This window comes from Crocuta crocuta, unplaced genomic scaffold (genome assembly GCF_008692635.1).
Source record: "Crocuta crocuta isolate KB4526 unplaced genomic scaffold, BGI_CrCroc_1.0 scaffold271, whole genome shotgun sequence".
Lineage (NCBI taxonomy): Eukaryota > Metazoa > Chordata > Mammalia > Carnivora > Hyaenidae > Crocuta > Crocuta crocuta.
The window spans coordinates 6,332,185-6,358,547 of record NW_027527824.1 but is presented as its reverse complement, the minus strand read 5'-3'; the positions used below and the strand labels follow the sequence as shown (position 1 = coordinate 6,358,547).

The 26,363-nt window shown below is 49.7% G+C and overlaps 1 protein-coding gene across 1 annotated transcript in view; it reads left to right on the top strand.

Annotated features, from left to right (window-relative positions):
• The window catches only part of CEP164 (centrosomal protein 164), a 65,064-nt gene that overhangs the window by 4,599 nt on the left and 34,102 nt on the right, over positions 1-26,363 (top strand). Inside the window, exons 2-7 of the mRNA XM_077777895.1 lie at positions 613-715; positions 5,860-5,971; positions 14,601-14,805; positions 21,446-21,601; positions 22,008-22,142; positions 22,789-22,866. Coding sequence (XP_077634021.1) covers positions 634-715; positions 5,860-5,971; positions 14,601-14,805; positions 21,446-21,601; positions 22,008-22,142; positions 22,789-22,866 — 768 coding nt within the window. The 5' untranslated portion in view covers positions 613-633. The remainder of the gene's footprint in view (positions 1-612; positions 716-5,859; positions 5,972-14,600; positions 14,806-21,445; positions 21,602-22,007; positions 22,143-22,788; positions 22,867-26,363) is intronic.

Sequence of the window (26,363 nt, the reverse complement as noted above, 5' to 3'; positions counted from 1 at the left end):
CTCGCATGCTGCACCCAGTACTCCAGAACACCCCCCTGCACCCGACGTCCCCTCCGCCAGCAAAGCTCCCTCCACGAACACGGCCCTTGTCTGCCTTTGGCACCTGGCTCCTTAGGAAGCCTGCTTTTGCCCCTTCAGTGGGAATACATTACTTCTCTCTGAGTACCTGTAGAGCAGGGTGGTTTTTTCTTTGCCTTCTGCCTTCTGCTGTTGAAGTTGTGCGTGCACTACTGCTAGAGCGAACGCTCCCCGAGGGCATTATGAGTACAAATAGGGATGTGTGTGAGACACTGTGGCCGCACTGGGATATGTTGGTATGGGGGGGGGGCGGGGCGCCATGGTATGAAATCAAACTCCAGATCTTTTGTGACCCACTGAGTATTCAGCGAGCCTTTGGGAAATGTGTCTCAGGGAACGTGACCAGCCGCAGAGCCTATAAGGGCCGAGTTCTGAGCCATTGGCCCCACCCTTCACTCTCCCTGGAGTCTGGAAGATGCTAAGTTGGCTTGCAGGGCCTGATCTGACCCAGGTGCTCCATGACCTGGCTCCAGTCTTTCTCCTTTTAAGCTTGGTCACTGATTTTCTCTTGGGATGGGGGTCTTCGGGATCTAGGTGTTCGAGCCCAGAACAATCATGGCCGGAAGACCCATCCGCATAGGAGACCAGCTGGTTCTGGAGGAGGATTATGATGAGACGTATATCCCCAGTGAGCAAGGTAAGAGGCCTGGGGCGTACTGTCATAGGTGTTTGAGGGCAGGAATTCTCACTGATTTAATTTTGTTCTTCCAAAACAAAGTGTGGTACATGTATGGGGCTGCTTGGTATATTTGGTTAGATCAGAGACTGGAAAACTGTAACTAATGGGCTTCAACTTCTAGTAGAGCTTTATTAGAAAACAACCGTGCTTATTTGCTTATGTATGGTCTGTGGCTGCTTTCATGGCAGAAGGGCAGTGCTGAGGAGATGTGAGAGGGACCCTATCACCCACAAAGCTGAAAATACTTCTGTCTGGCCCTTTATGGAAAAAGTTTGCTGACCCTGGGTTAGGTCAAAGNCCAGGCTCTGAGCTGGCAGTCAGCACAGAGCCCGACGCGGGGCTCGAACCCACGAACCGCGAGATCGTGACCTAAGTGAAAGTCGGACACTTAACCGACTAAGCCACCCAGGCGCCCCTGATTATTGTATTTTTAAATGTTTATTTATTTTGAGAGAGAGAGAGAGAGAGAGAGAGTGCGTGGGAGGGGCAGAGAGAGGGAGAGAGAGAATTCCAAGCAGGCTCTACAAAGCCTGACACGGGGCTTGATCCCACGAACTGTGAGATCATGACCTGAGCTGAAATCAAGAGACGGATGCTTAACTGAGCCGCCCGGGGGCACCATCGATTAATTTTAAATGAAAATATAGGTGCTCCGGGCCAGCTCAGTTGGTGGAGTGTGAGACTCTTGATCTCAGGGTTGGTTGTAAGTTCAAACCTCACGTTAGGTATAGAGATCACTCGGAAATAAGTTCTTAAGAAAAAAAAAAAAGGTCCATCTTTAGAAAATATAAATGAAAATATATTAGAAGATACCATGAAATACATTGTGTCCTGAGGCCAAGGGTAACCCAGCTTCTTAAGAAAAAACCCTAAAGCAGTGTTTTTTGTTTTTTTTTAAACAACAACCATGTTATTAACAATAATAACAATATATTGAGTGCTCCTGGGTGCCGGTCTCTGGTAAGAAATTTACCTGTATTTCCTTTTCAACCCTCGCAGCAACTCCACAAGTTAGGTACTATTATCATTCCCATTCTACAGAAGAGGAAACTGAGGCACGGAAAGGTTCAGTCATTTCCATCCAGTCACAGGTGTACTGAGCAGTGCAGCTGGGACCCACACCCAGGTATCCTAACACAGGGGCCTGCACTTTGAAGCTCTGTGCTACATCGGGGGCGATGATTCCTCTGAAATTGTCACGTGTCAGAGACCTGGGCACATAATTCAGGAAGTTTGCAGGCCTGTTTAGAGAGAGGGAAGGAACCCTTGCACTCCCAGAGCCCCCGGACTTTGCATATAGCATAGGATTTTTATTTGTTTGCTGTATGAATTTTTAAATTTTTATGTTAAATGTATCAGTCCATTCTCCCATGGCCTCGCAATGTCGTATAGTCAGAAAAGCCTTCCTTCCCTACTGCACGGATAAACGCTCCTCTCGTGTTTTCGTGTGGACATCCCTGCACCGTTCATGGCGGGCCCGTCTTTCCCCCAATGACTAGCTGCCAGCGACTGTATTTTGCCTCCTTATCTTCCACTGGACTGTCCGTTCACACGCCAGCACCGTACTCTTAGTTCCCGAGGCTCCGTAATAAATTCTCTTATCCGGCGGGGCTGATGCGCCCTCGTGGCTTTCCCCGCACCCCCTACCCACGTTTTCCTGGTTATCTTGTCTTATCTCCCTGGGAACTTGAGAATCTCCTCGTCTGGTTCTGGGGAGGGCTCTGTGGGCCAGAACTGTTAGTATTTTGGAGACAGTTGTGTTCAGTTTGTGAATGAGCCTAGGGAGGGTTGGCGTCTCTCTTAAGCCCTCCTCCCCAAGAGCATGGTATTCCTTCTACTTGTGTTTTCTTCGTGTCCTTCGTGACCTAGAGTTTTCCTCATGCGGGTTTTCACACATTTCTTGCTCAGTGTATTTCTTATGTGTTTTACCTTTTTTGCTTGCTCTGTGAATGGGGACTTGATGACGTTCTAAGGATGTTTATAAAAACTTTCTTCTGCTCAGTCCAAGTTGAGACAGTCTAAGCTCAAGCCACCATTTCTTTCCCTGGACTGTTGGCAGTGTCCTAGTAACGAACCCCCCCACCCCCGTTTACACCCTTGCCCCTCGCGGGGGCGGGGGGGGCTCCACCTTGCGCCAGAGTGGTGTTCTTGCCGAGTGAAGCAGACCTTATCAGGACTCTGCTTTTAGTAGTATTCCGCTATACTCAGCAGAACGCCTTCAGTGGGGTGTGCAGGGCCCTGTCCCCTGGTGCCACTCTCCCTGGCTCTCTGCCAGTCGCATGGCGTTTCTGACAGTCCCCAGATGGGCCGAGCTGCTGCTTGCCATGGGCCTTTGCACCTGCTCTTCTGCCTCACTGTTCCTTCCCCGGGGCTCTGTGTGGCCAGCACCCTTGTCTCCTGCAGCCCTCAGTCGTGTTCCATTCTGACCGGTTTCCCGTCACCCTTTCTAAAGGAGCGCCCCCCCACCCTGACGTTCTGTCTCTCATATGTCGTTTACTTCCTTTGTTACCTTTATCAGAAGCTTTCATTCTTTGTATATTTATCTGTTTACTACTACTACTGCTTCATCTTTTTCTTTAGAGAGAGAACAAGAGAGTTTGCGGGGAGGGACAGAGGGAGAGGGGGAGACCGGGAATCTCGAGCAGGCTCCACGTCCAGCGTGGAGCCCAACGTGGGTCTTGACCTCAACACCTTGAGATCATGACCTGAGCCAAAATCAAGAGTCGGACACTTTGCTGACTGAGTCCCCCAGGTGCCCTGTTTGCATCTTTACTGGTTGTTTCCTCTACTAGAATGTAGACTCGATGAGGGCGGAGACCATTTCTCTTACGCACGGCACATAGGAAGCACTCCAGAGCTATTCGTGAAATCTGTGAGTAAGACTCTGGCTAGCCAGATTTCAGCTGGTCCTTTGAAAAAGTGCTTTTTCTTTTCTGGTCCCCGGGTATGCCCGCCTCCACCTTCTCCGTTGAGAGAACCCATACCGGCTTTACCTGTCTGGCCTGGGTTATCATCAGCTGGAGCACTGATGCCCCCGCGGTCCTTATTTCCTTATTCCTGGGGCATCTGGGGACCCCTTGTAGCGGTCAGCTCCTCTGTCTTTCCCCTCTGGTAAGACCGCTCTTAGCTCAGGACATAGATCTCCCCTGTCCTCCAGAGCTCTGGCAAAAGAGCTTTCTACATGCTTCTCTCCCAGAGAGTACAGCACAAGTATTAGAGGCCACAGGACGTCGCAGAAGTGGAAAAGAAAAAGCCCCTTCATGGAGTAGAGGCTTCTGGGAGTGGAGAGCGAGGCTGCTCGAGTATCCCCTCACTTTCTCAGCTCAGCTCTCCCCTGGCCCCGGCGGAAAAAGTCCCTGCTTTCCCTCTGCTCCCGGGGCACACGGTGCGTGCCTCCATTAAGGCACATAGCCCTCGGTTTGTACTCTGTTCATGCGTTGGTAAGGTCCCCGAGGGGCTTAGTCCTCTCTAGTTGCTCAGTCCATGCTTGTTGACTGAGTGACGAGCACTTTTGCGCCAGGAGTTTGGAGCTTGTGTCCGGCAAGGCTGCCCTCAGTCAGGACGGTTCTGGCTGCGGCCGCTGGGTGCCTTCCTGAGGCCCCGGCCACACAGGCATCTTGGTCTTACTGTTTTGCCTTGGTCATTCTCCGCTTCACATGACATTCTTGGAGTATGGGAATAGCACGCCTGGGTTCAGGTGTACCATTTGTAAGTTAAGAAGACAGAATTATGTATGTTTATTATTTATTTAGAGACATAACACCTGCTCACTTAAGGAAACTTGAACAGTAAAGGTGAAGTAGGAAAAACGTCTAGAAAAAAACCTGTTTTTCCTTTATTCTCGCACTCAAAATGCTGGCACCAGATGCATGGTTTTCTTCTGACACTAGTTGCGTGTCCTACAGTTCAACTCAGTTCTTTTTTTTTTTTTTTTTAACATTTATTTATTTTTGAGAGACAGAGTGAGCATGAGTAGGGAGGGGCAGAGAGAGGGAGACACAGAATCCGAAGCAGGCTCTAGGCTCTGAGCTGTCAGCACAGAGCCTGATGTGGGGCTCGAACTCCCAGATCGTGAGATCGTGACCTGAGCCAAAGTCTTACGCTTAACCGACTGAGCCACCCAGGCACCCCAGGTCAAGTTATTTTATAATTTTTTTAAATGTATTTTTATTTTTTTAAATGTTTTCTAAAATTTATTTCTGAGAGAGAGAGCATGAGCAGGGGAGGGTCAGAGAGAGAGGGAGACCCAGAATCCAAAGCAGGCTCCAGGCCCTGAGCTGTCAGCACAGAGCCCAACAGAGCCTGACGCGGGGCTCGAACTCAAGAACCGCGAGATCATGACCTGAGCTGAAGTCGGACACTTAACCGACTGAGCCACTCAAGCACCCCAGTTCAACTCAGTTCTGACACTATCTTCCTGGAGAGAGCTTCAGATCCCACAGGCTAAGGGCTCAGTCACACAAGACTCTCCCAACTTCAGACATCAGTTGCAAGTCTCAGGTTGTCCCTGGTACTTCTGACCAATGATCTACACATCAGAGTCCCCTGCCCCTCAGATTTGATAATTTGCTAGAACAGGTCACAGAACTCAGGGAAACACTTAACTTGACCAGTTTACCCTACAGTAAAGGATACGATAAAGGATAGAGTTGAACAGCCAGATGAAGAGATCCGTACGGTGAGGTCACATGGGTGCGCTCACTAACCCAGAAGCTCTCTAAGCGCCATAGTTTAGGGACCTTCATGGAGCCTTCTTCAAATCACGATTGATCGTTAACTCATTTTCCAGCCCTTTCCAGAGGATTGAGGTGAAACAAAGTTCCAAGCTTCTAATCATGGCTCTGTCTTTCTGGTGACCAGCCCCCATCTGGGAGCCCACCCAGAGTCACCTTATTGGGATTTCTGTTACTCGGGAAATTCCGAGCGTTTTAGGAGCTCTGTGTCAGGACCTCGGGTTGAAGATCAGATGCAAACAGGAGCTGGGGGTGGAGACCAACACGTGTATTTCTTATTATTTCACAAGGTTGATTGTGATTATTTTCCTTTTTTCCATGCACATCCCCTACTTTGTTACTTTCTCATTGTCCCACCTCTTCCTGCAGAAATTCTTGAATTCGCCAGAGAGATTGGTATTGATCCCATCAAGGAGCCAGAACTGATGTGGCTGGCGCGGGAGGGCATTGTGGCCCCGCTGCCTGCGGAGTGGAAGCCCTGGTAAGTCAGCGTGGACGCAGCCCGCACCTGTCACTGCAGGTCAGCGTTAATTTGCCACCTTGATTATTTTTCTTAATTTTAAAAAAATGTTTGTTTTTGAGAGAGAAAGAGTGTGAGCAGGGGAGGGTCATAGAGAGAGGGAGACACAGAATCTGAAGCAGGCTCCAGGCTCTGAGCCATCAGCACAGAGCCTGACATGGGGCTTGAACTCCCAAACCATGAGATGATGAGCTGAGCCGAAGTCAGGACCCTTAACGGACTGAGGCGCCCCAATTTGCCACCTTCGGAAGCCTGTCCTGCGCAGATATGGGGACAGCAATGGGCCATTCCTCTGCTGTGCCACCTGAGGCATTGGGCCTGAGCATCAGGCCAACGTGACGGTCCCTGTGAGGGGTTCAGCACCGATGTCCAGGGTCCTGAGAGCTGCTGCCTCGCATCAGATCCTGTAGCACCAGCATCTGCTCTGCGCCCGCTGGCGAAGTGTCACTGTTGCCCTTTGCAGACTGATACTGAGAGTGACAATCTTGAGGTCCCCCAGCAGGTCCTAAATGGATGCTGGTGCTAAAGAGGCGACACCTCCTGAATTGGAGCCCTGTGCTCACGAATAGGTTTCTGTCTGCGGATTCGGTCATCTGTGCCGTTTCACTTTGAGCTCTCTGCGCATGCGGAGTGGACCCGTTCAGGTTGCCCCAGGGGAACAGGCTGATGGGGAGGAGGCTGCCGGGGTCTCCTCCTCCTGAGGACCGCGTCCTCTCCCACCCTCGGGGGCGGGGGTGCGTGTGGGCTGTTGTGCACAAGGCCTCCAGCTCGGCTCCCTGAAGCGAGTGCCGCAAGTTCACTTCCCGCTCCAGTGCCAAGTCCCCGGCTGGTCCCCACGTGTCTCCAGGGTCCTCTCTTGTGCTGCGCTTGTGCGGGTTTGCGCGCCAGGTATCCTATTCTGTCCTAACCCACGCCATTTAGTGCGTCGGCCATGCTTCAAAATGACTGCAAGGGAGACCTTACTCATCCCCGCTGAAGACTCATACTGAACCCCGTCAGCCTCTCCTCACGTGGCCGGCTCCCTGCTCTCTCGATCTTTGTAGCAGTGTTTCCTCGGATCTCCTCCGGATTCATGACACCTCTCTTGTAAGAGGTGTGTCAGCACTGTACACTCCTCCGGGGGCTGAGGAGTCAGGGTTGCGTTTGTAGCGTAGGTTTGTGGGACAGCGGTTTCTGTTCTGTTTCTCGGGTCCACCCTGATGCCCACATTCGCCTTATCTAAGCATCTCGGTCCTCTTGGCCTTTGTTTTTGTTTGTATATATGTGTGCTGCTCACTTTTGGATACATTTTCTCATTAGAAACCATACAGGAGAGGCACCTGGGTAGCTCAGTCCGTTAAGCCTGGGTGGCTCGGTCCATTAAGCATCTGACTTCAGCCCAGGTCATGATCTCATGGTTTGTGAGTTCGAGCCCCGCTTTGGACTCTGTACTCGGAGTCTGGAGCCTGCTTCGGATTCTGTGTCTTCCTCTCTCTGCCCGCCTCCCCCACTCATGCTCTGTCCCTCTCTCTCAAAAAAATAAACATTAAAAAAAAAGAGTTTAAAGAAGTTCTTATTAAAAAAAAAACACCACATGAGACATAGAATCAGTATAGTGACATCTTAGTGCACACATACTCAAATAAATAAATGGATGCAGTGTTTGTAAAAAGTAAAATGGTGGAGGAGGGCACTTGTAGGGTTGAGCACTGGGTATTATATGGAAACCACTTGACAATAAACTATTTGTAAAAAAAAAAAAAAAGTAAAATGGTGGGTGGGAGGAAGGAAACTGTCATTGGTTATTGGGCCAGCCGTGTGCCAGGCTTTGCGCCCACCGTCTGCACGTACCTGCTAGTGGTGGCCAGTGTGCCCTCAGCCTGTAGGGGAGCATGAATGGTTTCTCACTTTTAAAAATATCCCAAGTCATTAAAACTTACATGTACATGCATCTTTTACCCTTTCAATACAAAGAGTAACTGCTATGAATTCGTGAATTCCTTCCTGGCCTTTGAAAAACAGCCCACACCCCGTGCACGTGGTTTTATTTATTAACCATAAGTGCTGTACTGTGTACACCGTTGCTCTTCTCTGTCAGTATGTCGTCTCCCTTAGCCTTTTATCACTCTTTCCCATGTGTAGATGTACCACAATTTTAACAGATCCTGATTTATGTAACCACTCTGATACTGAAAGGTGTTTAGGTTTCTTTTCCAAATTGTCTCTTATGTCTATGAAGGGTCTACTTCTGGCCTCTCTGCTCTCTTCCATTGATCTGTTTGTCTGTCTTAAAATGAGTACTGCACACATCGTCTTCATAACAGTAGCTTTATTATAAATCTTGAAATCATGTCGGGTAAATCCTCCAACTTTGTCGTCCATTTTCCAAGTAGTATTGTAGGTCCCCTGTGCTTCCGTATGAATTTGAGAACCAGCTTGTCATTTTCTACAAAAAAATCTCCTTGAGATTTTGATTGGAATTGCACTGAATCAATAAATCACTTTAAGAAGACTTGACCTCTAAAACTATATGGAGTCTTCCAACCCCTGAGCAGGGTCTGTCTCCACATATTTGGGTGACTTTTTTCTCTAAGAAATGTTTCATAGATTTTAGGGTACACATCTTACCCATATTTTGTTAGATTTATTCCTTTTTCTTTTAATTAAAAAATTAAAAAAATTTTTAATTTATTTCTGAGAGAGAGACAGCGTGAGCAGAGGAGGGTCAGAGAGAGAGAAGACACAGAATCCAAAACAGGCACCAGGCTCTGAGCTGTCAGCACAGTGCCCGATGTGGGGCTCAAACCCACGAACTATGAGATCAGGACCTGAGCCGAAGTCAGATGCTTTACCGACTGAGCCACCCAGGGGCTCCTGTTAGATTTATTCCTAAATGGTGGTATATTTTTAATGGTATATGTTAAAATTTCATATTGCCTGTTGCTTTTATATAGAAATAAAATTCATTTTTGTACATTGGTCTCATAGCTGGGATCCTTGCTCAATTCACTTCTGTCAGTTCTAATAGTTTTGTAGATTCCATAGGATTTCCTACAGACATGATCACATCTTCTGTGAAAAAGACATGTTTACGTCTTCCTTTCCAATCTGAGTACCTTTTATTTTTATGTTTTTCCTTATTGCACTGGCTAGACCCTCTAACAGTAGAAGTGGTGACAGCGGACATTTTTGTTTCTTTCCTTATCTTAAAGAATCCAGTATGATGGAAGCTGGAGATTTTTGTAAATGCCTTTTGTCGGGATGAGGAGGTCCCCTTCTATTCCTGGCTTGCTGAGGGTCTAAATCAGAAATATATTGGATTTTACCCCATGTTTTTCCTGTACCTATTAATAGGATCATGTGATTTTTTTTTTTTTTTTTCTATTTCGGTCTTAATAGGGTGAGTCATATTGATTTTTCAAGTGGTAATCTGACCTTACATTCCTGGGATAAAGCCCACTTGGTCATGATTATATACTATCGGATTTGATTTTGTAAAATTGTGTTAAGTATCTTTGTTCTAAAAAATAGTTTGAAGGGGATGAGGTACATAGAGTTTGGGTATTTTATTATTCCTGATTTCCAGTTTTCTTTATTCATTCTATTATTTGTTACAAGTTGAGATCTGGTTTCTGGCTCAGTAAGTGACCCTGTTCATGTAAATGTTCCTGGGATGTTCCATAAGAATATAGTCTCTCATTTTTGGATACAGCATTCTATGAGTGTCCTTTCTATCAATGTGTTTTATATCTAGATGTGTCTATGTCTTCTGTGTCCCTCGTCACTTTGGTTTCACTCTGAATAACAGTTTGGTTGAGTACAGAGTTGTGTGTTGAGTATGAGGAGCCCTCGGGACGATATCATGTACCTCATCTTCTGACTTATGGTTTTGCTAAAAAGACATGTTTTCTTGGTCTCATTTGTTGTTCCTTTGTGGGTAGTAAAATGCCCCCTCCCCCTCTCCCCCCACTGGACGTTTTTATTACTTTTATCTTCGTTGTTTTGTAATTTCACTGCAGCATATCATGTTTGGATTCATTTTTGTCTCCCAAGTTCTGGATTCGGGGTGCTTTCTTACTTTAAGGACCCCTGTCTCTCTTCATCCCCTTTCTGTCCCTAATTTAATGATTCTACCGATTCTTACAAGTTTTGCTCTTTTCAATATGTCTGTTTTCTTTCTTTTTTTTTTTTCTGAGTTCTGTTCTTTCATTATGGATTCTACTCTTTTTATTCCTACAGTAATTTTAGATGTAGTTAATTTTAGTCTTTTTTTGATTATTGTACTATGCCAAGTTTCCTTGTGTGCCAATGTTTCTCTTCACTGGCGCTGATTTCCCTTCACAGTGAACTGTCTCCCATGGGGTTTGTTAATTATTGTGAGTTTGGGGAATCTATCTTCTGTAGAGTCATTTTCTGTGTCATAGTCCTAGGTTGTAGAGTGACTTTATGATAGCTTTATGCCAAGGATTTTTCAGTGGGTTCAGGACTACCTTTTTACATTACTTTTCTGACTTGAGATTCCCTTACCACAATTTGGATTCTGTGTCTACATGTGTCTTGAGGTTTTAGTTTTTCATGAAATTTGATTTTGCCTGCCTGCACCTGGATTGCCTCCTTGCCCACTAGGTTCTTCTCTTCATGGAGCGAGCAGCCTTCAGTGCCCAGTGGTACACAAGGGTCTTGTTCCTAGTTGCCAAAGTCATGAAGGCCTATGGCCATATTTTGTGTCCGTTAATTAGTATTAAAGCTTGGGTTTTTGGGGCACCTGGGTGGTTTCATCGGCTGAGTGTTGGACTCTTGATTTTGGTTCAGGTCATGATCCCAGGGTCATGGGATTGAGCCCCATGTCAGGCTCTGTCCTGAGAGTGGAGCCTGCTTAAGATTCTCTTCCTCTCCCTTTCCACCCTCCCCCTCCCTCAAAAAATGAAGCAAAACAAACCAGTTTTTGAGGGTCTCTATCCAGGTCCAACACCAGCCTTGACCTGTCAGTTCACACACTTCTCTTCAGAGTTCACATTTTCTTTCTGTTTCGGGCATCTGAGAATTTGACACCAGGTGAGAAGTCAGATGTTTTCTTCCGTTTGGGTAAGCATGTTGCCTGAGGTCTTGTATGTGTGTCTTTATTTTTTAATGTTTACTTAATTATTCTGAGAGAGAGAGGGAGGGGCAGAGAAAGAGGGGGAGAGAGAATCCCAAGCAGGCTCCACGATGTCAGCAGAGTCTGATGCGGGGCTCAAACCCATGAGCCGAGAGATCATGACATGAGCCAAAATCAAGAATCTGATGATGGAACTGGAGGCTATTATGCTGAGTGAAATAAGTCAGTCAGACAAGGACAGATACCATATGTTCTCACTCATGTGGAACTTGAATAACTTAACAGAAGACCATGGGGGAGGGGAAGGAGAAAAACTAGCTACAGAGAGGGAGGGAGGCAAACCATAAGAGACTCTTTTTTTTTTTTTTTAATATTTTTATTTATTTCTAGGAGAGAGAGAGAGAGAGAGACAGCGTGAGCAGGGGAGAGTCAGAGAGAGAGGGAGTCACAGACTGAAACAGGCTCCAGGCTCTGAGCTGGCAGTCAGCACAGAGCCCGACACGGGGCTCGAACCCACGAACCGCGAGATCATGACCTAAGCGAAAGTCGGACGCTTAACCAAGCCACCCAGGCGCCCCAAACCATAAGAGACTCTTAAAAACAGAGGACAAACTGAGGGTTGATGGGGTGGGGGGTGCGGGGGAGAGGGGCAAATGTGTGTTGGGCATTGAGGAGGCCACTTTTTGGGATGAGCACTGGGTTGTTGTATGTAAGCGATGAATCACAGGAATCTAACCCTGAAACCAAGAGCACTGTGTACACCGTATGTTAGCCACCTTGACAATAAATTATATTAAAAAGAAAAAAAAAAATCTGATGCTCAACTGACAAGCCACCCAGATACCCCTTTTTGNCAGGCTCCAGGCTCTGAGCTGGCAGTCAGCACAGAGCCCGACGCGGGGCTCGAACCCACGAACTGCGAGATCATGACCTAAGCGAAAGTCGGACGCTTAACCGACTAAGCCACCCAGGCGCCCCAGAAAAAATTTCTAATATGGAAACAAATTTGACAGTAAACTATTTAAAAAAAAATAGAAAAAAATTCTAGAATTTGAAATGATGTGTTAAAAGATGTGCAGAATTTAAATATTGCTAGTTAATCATAAATTATCTTCCATCACAGGTTAATAATCCCTCCAATAATGGTACATATGGTTGTTCATTTAATAATATTATCAGTTAGGGGTACCTGGGTGGCTCAGTTGGTTAAGCATCTGACTCTTGATCTCAACTTAGGTCTTGATCTCAAGGTTGTGAGGTCAAGCCCTGGATTGGGCTTGAAGCCTACTTAAAAAGAATGATCAATTAAAACATTGTCAATCCCCCTAAAATGATCAATACAAAAAAATGTGAATCCAAGTATGGGAAATTATACCTGATCATTTACTAAAAAGTTTTTTTTGATGTTTATTTATTATTGAGACAGAAACAGAGCATGAATAGGGGAGGGGCAGAGAGAGAGGGAGATATAGAATCTGAAGCAGGCTCCAGGCTCCAAGCTGTCAGCACAGCCTGACGCGGGGCTCGAAACCACGAACCGTGAGATCATGACCTGAGCTGAAGTCAGATGCTTAACTGACTGAGCCACCCAGGCACCTCTATACCTGATCATATAAATTTGCATTTCTCAAATCATTCAGAGTTGAGCTGGCCATCTATTTGCAGTTTGCTTATTTATATTCTTTGCCATTTTGTCTGCTTTTTATTTTTGTTGACAAGGTGAAAGTGATTTTTCTGTGTATTAATCTTATACTACTGTTTCTACTATTTTCTCTCAGTCTCCTGTCTTTTAATTTTCCATATGCTTCCTTTTATCACACTGAAATTATACATTTTTTTATAAGTTTTTTCCCCCAGGTAAAACATACATAACGTAAAATGTATCATTTTAACCATATTTAGATAATACAGCTCAGTGGCGTGAAGTACATTCATAGTGTTGTGTAAGCATCAGCACCACCCATTTCCAGAAGTTTTTCATCTTCCCAAACGGAATGCCTGTTTCCATTCTACCCTTCCCCCAGTTCCTGGGAATCTCTAACCTACTTTCCATCTCTGTTAATTAACCTATTCAAGGTCAAGTCAGTGGACCCACGATATTCAGCCTTCTGTGTCTGGCTGATTTTACTTGGTATAATGTCTGCGCGTTTCATCCATGTTGTAGGCAGGCGTCAGTAGTTCATTCCTTGCCAAGACTGCACACGACTGTATTGTATATATGTACTATATTTTGTTTATTCGTTTGTTCGTCAGTGGACATTTGGGCTGTTTGCACCCTTTGACTTTTATGAGTAATGCTGCTCTGAACGTGGGTGTACACATATCTGCTTGAATCCCTGCTTTCCTTTTCGGCATATATCCAGCAGTGGAATTGCTGGGCCCTATGGTCTCTGTTCTTAATTTTTAGGAAACTCCTGTAGTGTTTCTCACAGCAGCCACACCCTTTTCCATTCGACAGTGCAAGAGGGGCCCAGTCTCCCCACATCCTCGCCAGCACTTGTTATTTCTGCTTGCTTGGTAATTGCCACGTGTGTGGGTGGGAAGCCATATCTCACTGTGGCTGTAAGTTTCACTTTCCCTGACGTTTAGTGATACTGAGCCTCTTCTCCTGTGCTTAGCTGTCATTTATTATCTTTCTGTCTTTCATCCCTGATATCTTTCCTGCTTACTTCTGCATGGTTTCTCTTTTATTAGAATTGCGATTGAGCTTGAACTCACGACCCAAAGATCAAGAGTTGCATGTTGCACCGACTGAGCCGACCAGGTGCCCCCAGCCTTGAGTCTTTCTATTCAGGAACAGGGGCTGTCTTTCCAACTGCTTTTTATTTTCTTTTTCCTGACTTTTCAGTAAAGCTTTATAAAGATTTTGTACACTTTGGATTTATTCCTGGGTATTGTGTCTTTTTGTATTGCCTTGATGAATAGCATTTTTCCCCCATGTACCTGTCCCAATGGATTTTTGATAATGGTGGCTGGAATGAATGGCTTATTTTGGACTTGTCCCTGTTGAAACACAGGTTCACGAAACACACCTTCTATTATTGGTCCCCACTGGCTTGGATCGTTCCTTCTTAGGAATTCAGAGTCTTCTGTAAAACCAAAGCTATCACAGTGCCTCTTCCTGCCTTGGACCATTTATAAAAATATTAAGGAAGGTCGATCCTAAAACTTACCTTTTAAGATCCCATAGCATCTATACTCATCCATCTCAAACCAAGCTTATTTCTAGGAACCCCAATGATTGTACACCTTCTTCTAGAGAAGTCCTTAGGTATCCCGATCCTGTGTTCCTATCTGCGTCAACTCCTACGTTAGCCAAAAGGCACCCTTTCCTTCTGTGTTAATCCTCTCCTGCGTCGTTTTCCCCCGCCCCCATGTCTTCTCTCCCCTTCTGCCCCTCTCACCCAGTTCTTCCTTCTTCTCTGCCTTCCGGCCACTTTTCTTCTCTTCCTTTGTTTCCTTAGCAGCTTCGGACCTGAGCAGGGACTAACTTCTGACCTCTGCTCTCCACAGCCAGGACATCACAGGTGATATTTACTACTTCAACTTTGCCAACGGGCAGTCCATGTGGGACCATCCGTGTGACGAGCACTATCGGAACTTGGTGATCCAGGAGCGGGGGAAGCTGTCAACTCCAGGAGCCGTTAAGAAGAAAGACAAGAAAAAGAAAAAGGACAAGAAAGACAAGAAGGACAAAGAGACCTCCAAAAGCCTGCTGGTGAGTCCGTGGATGCCAGCTCCCGGAGAGCCGGGGCTGACGCCTGTGGGGACACTGGGAACCCTGGGTGCTCACGGCTGGGAAGTTCAGAACAACACCAATAACACTGATCACTTGATAGTACATCATCTCAGTTATGCCCGTCTTCCGGCAGAATTTCCTTTAGTTTTAGCTTCTGGAAGTTCTTACCATCTCTGAACAATTCATCCCCCCACCCCGCTCCGGGAAGCACATGTCATGTAGGAGGCTTAGCGAGAGCACGCTCCCCTTGGGTTGTTCTTTGCGGCAGTCTGAGAAGTGATACCATCTGCCCTCCCCGCCCGCCGCCCCTCTCCCCAGAGTGGGGCATGGGGGTTGGGCGATTGACAGAGAACCTAGGTGAGGGGAGTGTCTGTCTTCTCCTTTCAGAGCCAGGCGTTCTGCGGTGCAAATTCATAGACATCAGGTGTGGCCATCGTTCAGTTGTCAGAAAGCCAGTGCCTTCGAAGTTCAGAGAGGAAAGCTTTGGGTTTTATCCACTTCCATGGGTTGTTCCTTTTTTGCCGCCGTCCTCGGGTAGGGGTGCGTAACTGAAGTCTGATGGTGGTGCGAGCACCTTGGTCTCAGGTAGCCTTTTCACTCCAGGTTGAAAGTGCTCTTTCCCTTTATTGTTTTATTTGTCCCTCCAGTATGTCCAAACTTAAGAGGCAGAGTTACTGCCCTGGGCTTAGAGGTAGAGAAGCTAAGACTCGGGGCCATGCTGATGTGAGGCCCAGGCTCTACTGGCGCAGGGCATCTTTCACCCAGGCGGGGTGCAGGTGGGGCGCATTGAGGAGGGAGAGAGCCCAGGCCAGCTGGGTGGGGAGCACCGAGAATACCCTTTCAACACTGTTGGCTGTCCAGTCCATTTGCTCTCTGTCTGTAGTCTGTTTCCCACCAGTGCCTGGTGCTTGCGTTTCAGTGAAGATTCCCACCTCCCTCCCTTCCTTCCTTCTCAGGGTGTCAGTTCTAGCATCAGATGGTTGCTGATGAATTTATCTCTTTCAGTACTTCCAAGCTCCACAGATACTCTCCCCTCCCCTCCTCCACCCATCGCTACTCCTCATTCCAAGAAATAAGATGACAAGCCTGTCCCTTCAGATAGAGAAAAGAGGACAAGTAATTTACACATTGGTTGAATTTTCTAATGTTATGTGTTTGAAAGGCAGAAGGTGGATAATGGGCTCTTCACTAACCCAGGACTACCCAGTGTCTGGACAGGCTCTGGCCTGAGTAACGGTGAGAGAGGGCACGAAGCAAGGGTTCCGGGGTGGAGGGGTGAGTCGCCGAGGTCTAGATGTGTGGCCGAGCACTTGGAGCTCCCTGTTCAAAAGGATTCCTTCTGTGGTTTCAGGAGCTGAGGATGATTGGAAAGTCCTGGGCTCCGGATGTCAGGCTCAGGACAGTGCCTCAGACCTGGGTTTGTCTAGACGGCAGGCCCGAGCCGGGAGGGTGAGCTGGGCTCAGGTGGCTTGGGCGCTCTTGAGGAGTGCGTGCACAGGCTGGCCGGAGCCTAGTGTGAATGTTCACAGGGTGAGCGTCATCGTTCCAAGCTTCCTCTAGCCCTGAGGTTCTGAGTCTGTGGACCTCTCCTGAGCTGTGCCAATTCATGTGTTTGCTAGAAGACCTGGACGGAATTCCCAGGGTGCAGCCCTCTGGCTGGGTCTCCCCTCTTCTCTCCCTTCTTAGACCATTTCTGGTAGTCCTTGGCAAGGCTGGCGGGTTTTATAAACTTAACCAGTCACACAACTGAGAGCTTGATGATACTTTAGGGGTAATCTGGTTGGTGGTTCAGACCTTTGTTAGTAGTGAAGCCCTGTCTTCCGAGCAGTTCCTCTGTGGAGGTCCAGCCTCTCAAGAAGTGGAGCTACCCCAGCTGAACTTGGGGGTATAGGTCTTGATGACGCCCCTTCCCCGTGACATGTACACTCTTGGGGCCTCCGTGGTCCTGTGTGCACCTAACCTGCAGTTTCCATGAAGCAAGCTTTGTAAGCCGTTGGTCTGGTCCAGCCTCCTCTTTATAGATCAGGAAACTGGGGCCCAGAAAACAACGAAGCCCGAGGGAGGTTTTGGCTCCCCCCCGCCTCCTGGTTTGTGTTTTACTTTAAGTAGAGGGTGGGTTTCTGCTAAGGGCTTGCCCAGGGCTGAGGTAGCAAGTGTAAACCCGAAGTGCTCTGTCTCAGTTTTCACTGCATGTTTATATACCCATCTAGGAGACACAGCCTGAGCAGGGACTTCTGCCACCTCCTTCCTTTCTCTGCGGCTCGTTCCCTGTCCCAGCACCTGGCCTTGCTGATCTGGACCTAGAGCAAGAGATGCAGGCTAGAAGTGAGGGCTCCTCTAAGAAAGGGACGAGCCCATGCATGCTGGGTGACATCCCCTGGCCTCTCGTGGGCACCCTGCCTGGCAAGCTACAGCCACTCTCCAAAGGCCAAGCTTCCCGAACCAACTATATCTTTGCCGACGTGGAGAGAATCTTAGGTAGGGCCCCGGCCCTGTGCGGGACAGAATTGGGTGATCAGCAGGGTCTGGGGAAACCCCAGAAGTTGACAGAGAAAATCTACCTGGGGTTTTCAGACCCTGAAATAGAAGATCTGGAACTGAGGACCAGACAGCCTCTGGGCACCAAGAACACCGGGCCCCTCCAGCACGGGCAGGATGTTCTGGAAGGCAGGAGCCAGGCCTCTGTCCATTCAGAGCTTTCTGAAACTAGCAGAGGCCCACAGCTGAAAGGGGAGCAGCATGGCCACCACATGGCCAAATGGGGCTCCACTGGCCCCGGGGGGGACAAGAGCCAGAGCCCCATTCCCTCACCATCCCCTGAGGAGGACCCCTCCGGGTCCCCCTGTTCCTCTGACCACACGCCACCTGCCAGGAAGAGCCCGTTGCTCTTGTTAGATAGTAGCCTAGCCAAAGGCCTGAGCTGGCAGGGAGTTCCTGAGGAAGGCGGGAGTATGGGCAGGGGGAGGAGGAGAAAAGAGCCCCCAGGATTGTGGATGGGACAGGTGTCCAAGCTTGTTAATGCAGATGCGCCTGGGAGCTGTAAGGAGACAGAACCCAGTGACCCTGAGGCTCCAGGGACCTCAGCTAAAGAGCCACCTCGGGAACTCTTCCTAATGCCACCTGATCCGCTGCCATTAGAGCCAGCCCAGAGTGTCCCTTCAGGGAGTTCCCCCAGAGGGTCCCCTACCAGTGAGAAGGGACAACCCCCAGTGTCTCCAGAGCCCCCCGAAGAAGACAGGAAGCCTAGTGAGTCTGAGCCTGACTTGGAGAGCAGCAGCCTGGCTTCTCACCTTGGCTCTCAGATCCTGGGTGAGGTGAACAACTTCGCCTGGGACCCGCAGAGCTCTCAGGGCTCTGGGTGGGGCAGGGGTCAGGCAGGTCCCAGCCCCAGAGCTCAGCCCACCGGCCCCTTCCTAGCGCTCCAGGGGTCCCCCGCACAGAGCTCTGCTAAGGAGCATTCTGAGGGCGAAGACTACTCTGAGGATCAGAAGTTCTACCAACACATCCTTCAGATGGTCAAGATCTCCAAGCGGCTGAAGGGCCTGGGGCTGCCCGAGAGCACGCAGGAGGTGCCGTGTAGAGCTGTCGGCAGCACGGTCTGCTGCATGGCGCCCAAGTCTCCCAGGATGTCTAGTGAGGGTGAGCACGAGGCCATCGGAGCCATGGAGAGGGACTCGAGGCCTCTGGCTTGGGAGCCGGAGGTGCTGGTGCGTTCTCTGGAGGTGGCTCTCGCCCCCGCCGGGCAGGAGGCCTGTCAGCAAGCCTGCTTCCAGCCAAGCAGCAGCCCCCTCAGGGAGGGGCCAGTCGAGCTGCATTCCGACAGAGGGCTTGCTGCAGAGCCGGGTGCGACGCAGCTTCTCAACCAGGTAGGCTCCATGGCATGCGTGGCCTGCAGGCGCCCGTGAACTTGGCAGGGAGAGAGCAGGTTGAGTTGACTCAGCCATTAGGCCTGCGTTCCTGTTAATTGCTCTCCCCTCGTAACTGCTGATCCCTTAACTGCCCGGGCAGGCCGTCTGGTGGGCTGATGTGTATTTCACGTTTCTTGTACCCGTCACCCAGCTGTAAGATAGCAGCCCAGAGGGTCTAGACTTCTCTTCCCTAGAGCCAACTGTATTTCACAGATGGGTCACAGGCTTTGCAGATGATCAGTTTTGAGGGTGAGTAAGGTGACGCCGATCATGACACTCATCCAGGATCTACGTACCTTCCCAGGATTTGGGAGGACTTGCCCTTTAGGTGATTATGGACGGAGGCTTCCCAAGGGGATACCCCACCCCTAAGCTCTGAATTTAGTCCCTTCTTGGAATCCCACAGAACTGGAACACCAATTCAGTCCCGAGGGGCCGAAGCCCAGCATCTCCTTGCCTCCTGGGGCTCCCCGAAGCCATATGAGATACCTGTGTCAGGCTTGTACAGACCTCGTTTATACCCTCACTTCCTCCACTGCTGGGATTTGCCAGAGGATGCTGCTGTCCCTGTCATTCTGACCCCTTTGTCCCTTTAAGGAGTCCCACCATAGTCTTCATTCAGAAGAAGCCAAGGTGGGTCAGAGATCACAGGGGTCACTCTGAGTCCCCCCAGATCTTCTTTTGCTGTTACCCAGCTGTGGCTTTACCCAACCAGAGGTTGTTCCCTCTGGTTTCTAATTGCTGGCGTGCCCTGGTTCTCTGTTAGCTTTAATAACTACTGTAGCACTATAAATATCGGATAAGCTGCAGATGATCCTGAACGTTTTAATTAGCCCAATGGCAGCAAGTTTATCCGCTCCGAAGGACAACGCCACACACAGTCCAGAGTCAGAGTTAATGGCCAGCTATAGAAGATGATCAGCTAGGAGCCAGGAATGTGTAATTTCCCTGCTACCCACTGATTTGGTAAAGGCCTGGGAGAACAAAGCCCTCAGCATGCCTGTCTCCCTCCTTCAGGCCCCCAGCACGTTAGCAAATTAGCTATGTTCGGAGTCTGTACTTTTCCACAAACACAGTGTGGGAGGGACTTTGGTTGCTGATATGCTGGGGCTGGTTGGGAGGGCTGAAGTCAGGAGGCACGGGTCCAGTGTGCCCCCAGGTTACCTCAGGGAAGCTTTTCTGGGCTGCTTTTCTGCCACAGCCAGAAGGTGGTGTAAAATACTGGCTTAGAGATAGCTCTGGGCTTCAGTCCCATGTCTGTGCCCCCACGTCCCCCTTGCTGGCCCTGTGACTTTGGGCAGGGGTCTTGATCTCTCCAGTCTCCATTTATGGGGATTGTGGCCTCGGGTTGTGAGAGCAGAACAAGAGATGGCACGGAGGGGGCTTAGCCGGGTACCTGACGCTGGCTCTGTAGGCCAGCCTGAGCGCTGTCCGTTCCTTCTCTGCCTGACAGAAGTACCTGCAGCGGCCGGTTGTTGGGCATTGCTTTGGGTGTTCAAAAGCTTGAGAGTTCACCCCACTTTCACACGAGTGTCTGATGCCCCTCCCACCAGAAAGGGGTCCTGGGGAGAACCCGCCCGGTGGTCTGGCCCTTTTAGCCTACGCCATGGATGAGATGGTGGGCCGCTTGTACTTCCTCAGTTTGACCTCTTCTGGGCTCCCCTTTCTCTTCTAGTTGCCCGTGGGGTTAGAGAGGAATGGTTACGTGTTGTTTTATATGTTTTAAGTTTGAGCAATGAATTTTAAAGAGCTCTTTGTAAATTGTCCCCATAATGCTATCCTTGTGCCTGCTCCTGAGCCCAGACTGTAGCAGCGTGAAGCCCTCTAGTAACAGCCAGTCCGCAGCGTCGGTGTAGCCCGGACCTCACATTCATGAGCTCTTTCGAACTTCCCAACAAACCTTTCTTTTTAAATGGCAAGGCAGCCATCATCTCCATCTTGCAGATGAGTAAACTGAGAGTCCAGGGCTGTGTGAGCGTGCCGAGGTCTCTCCAATTCTGACTCCCAGCCTGGTTTCTTTCTGTGTCCTCGTTAGCCCTAAGCCTTCGTTTGGCCGGCGGGAGAACGGGAAACCAGTTGGTCCTTTGGGCCGGGCTCCTTCAGCCACCTTCCTCATCAGTAGAGCGGGGAAAGAAAGCTCTTCTTTTGCCGTTAATGTATTTTTTTTCATAGTTGCTATTTGTTTTAATCAAAGTTATATGTGCCCATGTCAAAGAAAGTCAAATAGTACCAAAAGGCGTGTGTACCCCTCCCCAGAAGCGACAGCTTTCTTCTCATGCATACTTCCGTATTTGTAAATAATGTGCTTAGACTGCTTTTGCTTGGTTCATCAGTTTTTGACTTCATCTATTGAGACTCCTCGCTCTGGTAGATGAGGCTTTTGTCTCTGCCCTCCCTCTGCCCCCCCCCCCACTTCCTACATGGCTTCTGAAAGGGGAGCAGAGCCCTCCACAGCATCTGCCAGATGTGAGACCACCGTTTGCTGTGCACTAGCAGCAAAGTTAGGAGAATCAGCAAAGCCAGCCTGTGATTTCTCACACAGTTGGCACAATGGTAATTTCTGGATGTTGTGTTTCATTAGCAGCCTCTGAACGGAGGTGGTTTAAATCTGAGCGGGCAGGATTTAGATGTTTTATTTTTATATCTGTTTCCGACACTCTGGGAGCCATGTGGTTTCTTGGGTTTGTAACAAGATGTTTTGTATTGCCCAGGCCCTGGGCTCCTCGTTAGCCCCAGTCCACGTCCCTCTTGGGGGCCTGGCTCCCTTAAGAGGCCTCACGGATGCCCCGGCCTCTGCTCTTCGTGGATCGCAAAGCGTGAGCCTGGGGAGCTCAGCGGAGTCTGGTCAGCTTGGAGAACTCACACTGGTAAATGGGTTTTTTTTGTGTGCGTTCAGTGTATTTAGTTGCTGTGGGGCCTCCGTGTGTCATGCTAGGACCTGTGGCCCATGGATGATGAGGAGAGGGCTGGGCCGAGTCGTCAGAGTTCATAATCAGGCGGGAAGGCAAATCACACTTGTGTGGTGCCGCACGTGGACTCTGGGCCACAGAGGACGGGCCCACGCCATGGGGCTACAGTGCTAATTCTCTCATCCTTGCAGCCAGGGCGGGAGGGGTCGGATCAGGGAGGGATCACCGTGAGCTGGGATCACCTGGGTGGGCTTCCTGGACGTGGCGGACTTGTGCTGGGGGACATCCAAACCGCAAGAGAGTGGGGCAGGCCTTCCACACGTCTTTCTGGTGCATCCCTTGACTTTTCTTCTCTACTTTGGAGCCTCCACAGGGTCTCAGGACTTCTGATTACACGAAGGGTCTCTTGGGCTCCATCCACGAGGACAAGAAAGCTCTCAGCTTCTTGGCTTTAGGGGAGGAGACCAACGAGGAGGATGAGGCAGAGAGTGACAACCAGGTAATGATGAATCCTCTTCCTGCCTGGAAACCCTTTGTCCTGTTTAGAAAAGAATTTTTTTAAAATTGTGGTCAAATATATATAACGTGAAAGTTACAATTTTAACCACTTTTAAGCGTGCAATTCAATGTGATACAGTGTAATACGGTCATTACCACAACCGGCTCCAGAATTTGCTTGAAACTCCAAACAGAAACTCTCTACACATTGAACAGTAACCCCCCACCCCCACCCAATGTCTGGTCTCCTATCTAGTCTGTGTTCTGTCTTTAATTTGCCTGTTCTAGATATTTCATTGAAGTGGACTCCTACAATATCTGCCACTTTATGTCCGCCTTTTACGTAGTGTGTTTTCAGGGACCATCGTGTTGTAGCATGTATGGCTGAGCAACTCGTTGTCTGATGTGCCACGTGTTGTTCATCCATCGGCTGATAGACACTTGGGTTGTTTCCACCTTTTAGCTGAGCTCTGCTGCTTTAAAAATAAGTAAAGTGATTTTCTAGCTCACAGCTTCATTTCTTGCCCAATCTATGTACCTCCTGGGTCTGACCCAGAAAGTGTAAGAACCGAGGAGCTTCGTGGCCCTCACCCTCGGCTGACCAGTTTTCTTGACTTACCATACCTCATAATCCTGTTTGTTTTCAGAGTGTCTGCAGCTCAAGTGAGCTTCTTAAGAACCTGCACCTGGACATTGGGGCGCTGGGGGGTGACTTTGAGTATGAGGTAAGAGCCTAAAGCCCGGCGGACCATGCCTCAGTCTGGTATGTTCCTCCTTCCTTCTGAAAGCTTGCTCCTTGTGGGATGCGGATTTGGAAAGAGAACTGTCTTGTCCCAAAGCGGTCTAGGTGGGATTTCTGGGGTTTGGGGAAGCACAGAGCGGGAAGGAATCAATCCGTTCGCTCATCTGTCAGGTGACCACCACTGGCTGCGTGCTGCCAATGAGGCACCTTGCAGGGCGCCGTAGGTCACGCAGGCCTAAGTCAGGTATGATGACTGCCCTCTGAGGGTTTACAATCTCACAGAAGAGAGACTTAGATTACTGGAAAACAGAGGAGAATGCAGTGAGGCTGTAAGGAAAGTGAGAGGGAATGCCGTGGAGAGGGGAATTCGGGGTCTCCAACCAGGACAGGCTCCGTTGAGAAACTGCCATGTGAGGTGTGCCCTGGGGGAGGACAGTGCACAGGGCTGGCTGGGCAGAGGTGAGTGGGGAGGGAGAAGCCCGCATGCAGGGCACTGCACAGGCAGAGGGTGCAGGACGGGTTTGGGGAAGGCGAGGGCGTCTCTTCCAGCTGGCGTACGGCGCGCACGTGGGAGATGGTCTGTGGAGACAGCCTGGGCTGGATCGCTGGGCACCCGAGCGCCCGCTGAGGAGTTGGGATTGGGCTGCTCAGGCACCGGGGGCCAGCGGAGGTTTTGCACAGAGGTGTTTCATCCCGGGTCTTCACAGCTGCCGACCGTCAGCCACTGTACTGGGCCCAGTGGAGATACGGGTGTCGGTCAGAGGGGCTTGGGCTGGCCTCACAGAGTTTGCAGCTGGAGAGAGAGAAAGGACAGCAGGTACTTGGTGTTAAGTGAGCACTCAGAGCTGTGTAAACGGCTCTCCAGGCAACTGTAAAGCAGGGCAGTATGTGCAAAGGGCTGGGGTGCAGGAGCCCACTCTGGGGGAGCTCTGTGGGGAAGAAACCACTTGCCTGAAGATCAGGAAAGATGTGAAGAGATGACACTTGAATTGGCTCTTGAAGAGCAGGTGTTTAGACGTGGGGGTGGAAGGGATAGTTTAGGCAAGCGCACAGCCTGGGGAATGCAGGCTGTGGACGGGAATGGCTTCCAGACTCTCCCCACCGTAGTCCTGTCGCTTCTGACCTCTGTCCTCTGCCCTCTCCTCCGTCGCCACCAGAATGTTCTTTAGAACAAACAAAACCCAAAATTCACCATGCTGTTGTAATACTTACAACCCCCCCCCACCATGTGTTTTTTCTACTTGAAAAGGCACATTCCATAGTAGATGCCCTTTGTCTACTGTCCAGTTTATTAGTTGTTCAGCAGTTAGGATTTCCCTCCATATTCCCGAAGCATTTACACAACCAGGAAATCATCAAGTCAACAGCTCAGATTTCCCCAAACTTGTGAATGTTGATTGCAGGCTGACTTACACTTTTCACAAGTCTCACATATGAAATTCTTTGACATACTTGAAACACTGTCACTGAAAGTGACCGCTCACATTTCGTTAGAATGTCACAGAGCTGACCAGTACAGCAACAGCGCCTGTATCATAGGTTTAAGTTTGTTTTCTTCTTTTCTCTTCCCGTGTCCTCATTATCCTTTATCATAACTCTTACCATCTCTGACTCTTGCTTCTTGGTCTTCAGCTCGCCTCAAGAGCTGGGGGTCAGTGTCTCGGTGAGCGGAGATTGCAGGTGCTGGCTGACAGCCCGGGGTTGTGGTTGGGCCTTCCCTGGGTGGCCCAGCTCTAGCCACAGGGCAGACCCTGTTGTGTTGTTACGCTGCCTCTTTACCCCAGAAACTGTCCAGATTTTTGGCTGTGCACAATCAGATAGGCTTTAAGAAAAAAAAAATTTTGTCAGAGATGGAGTGTGAGCAGGGGAGGGTCAGAGAGAGAGGAGACAGAATCCGAAGCAGGCTCCAGGCTCTGAGCTTTCGGCACAGAGCTGGACGCGGGGCTCGAACTCACGAACCGTGAGATCATGACCTGAGCTGAAGTCGGACGCTTAACCAACTGAGCCACCCAGGGGCCCCTAAAAAAATTTTTTTTAATGTTTATTTTTGAGAGAGCGAGAGAGGGACACAATCCAAAGCAGGCTGTCCGCACAGGGCTCGAGCCCAGCCGAGACCATGGCCTGAGCCGAAGTTGAAGTCGGTCANCCAACTGAGCCACCCAGGGGCCCCTAAAAAAATTTTTTTTAATGTTTATTTTTGAGAGAGCGAGAGAGGGACACAATCCAAAGCAGGCTGTCCGCACAGGGCTCGAGCCCAGCCGTGAGACCATGGCCTGAGCCGAAGTTGAAGTCGGTCGCTCATCCGACTGAACCACCCAGGTGCCCCTCAGATAGGTTTTGATTGTGACTTTAACACTTTCTGCGAAATGTGGCATTGTCCCCCCACCCCCACCCCCTGCCCTTATTTATCATCATCGTGATCTGTGTCTGTTTTGAAACAGTTCCTTGTGAGCAGGGCCTGGTCTATTTGCACTGCATCCAGAGCCTTGCAGTGCATTTGGTTCCCTGAAATGACAACTTCGTTTCCTCTTGTCTGCTACTAAGACCTTGCACAGCTGCTGAGCAGCAGCTCAGGTGTGGAGCCTAGAAGGGTGACCATGAGCTGGAGTGGGGCCCCAGGGGGACCTACTGGCTGTTGGAGGGAGAAGAAGAAAGTCTCCACGAGCCCAAGCACATTGGGAGCAGAGACTCTGCCCTACTCGTGTGTATGTGGCCAGCGCCAGCCCACTGCCTGGAACACAGGAAGCATGTGGTATGTTTTGCTGAGGGGTTGAGAGAACGAATAGGTGAACGAATGAGAGAGAGCCCCGCGGGGACGGGGAGCGGGTCCCTGCGGGTGTCTTCTTCCCTGGGCCGTCCCAGGTCCTGGCCGGAGCGGACGCTGGGCTCCCGCTGTCAGCGGGCGGGCTGACGGTCCCAGTGTGGGGCAGTCACGGTGCACTTAGACTTCGGGCTGATGTTTACTTCATAATTTACTTCATAAATGTCAACATGTGCTGGATGTTTCTTCGGGGGAGTGGGAGCTTTCAAACATAGTTTCTGTAATCTCTTTAAGAGAAGCAGACAACCCAGTATGACAGGGGGAGGCATCTGTAGCATCCCTGCAGATTTCACGCTTTTTGTCACATGGAGCGTTGGATTCCTGTGTCCCAGCTCCGGGAGGAAGCAGGGCTTTTCCAGGCAGAGAAAGAAGGTCGGTGCTGGGGATGAAGGGGGGTTTCAGGAGAGACAGAGCTGCCTCTGTTTGGACCACACCCTTTGAAAATGGCGTTTGTCTCAGTATATAGACCCTGGACCCTCTGAGCTGCCCATTTCTTCTCGCTCTTGGGTGACACGCCCCACGGCGCTGGGTGGAAGTGTCCCGCCACCCTGTCTCTGTGCCGTCAGCAGTCACTTTGCTCACGATTCCATGCGAGGGCAGTAGGATGGTGAGAATGCCTGCTTCTCTCTCTCTCTCTCTCTCCTTCCCCCCCCCCCCCC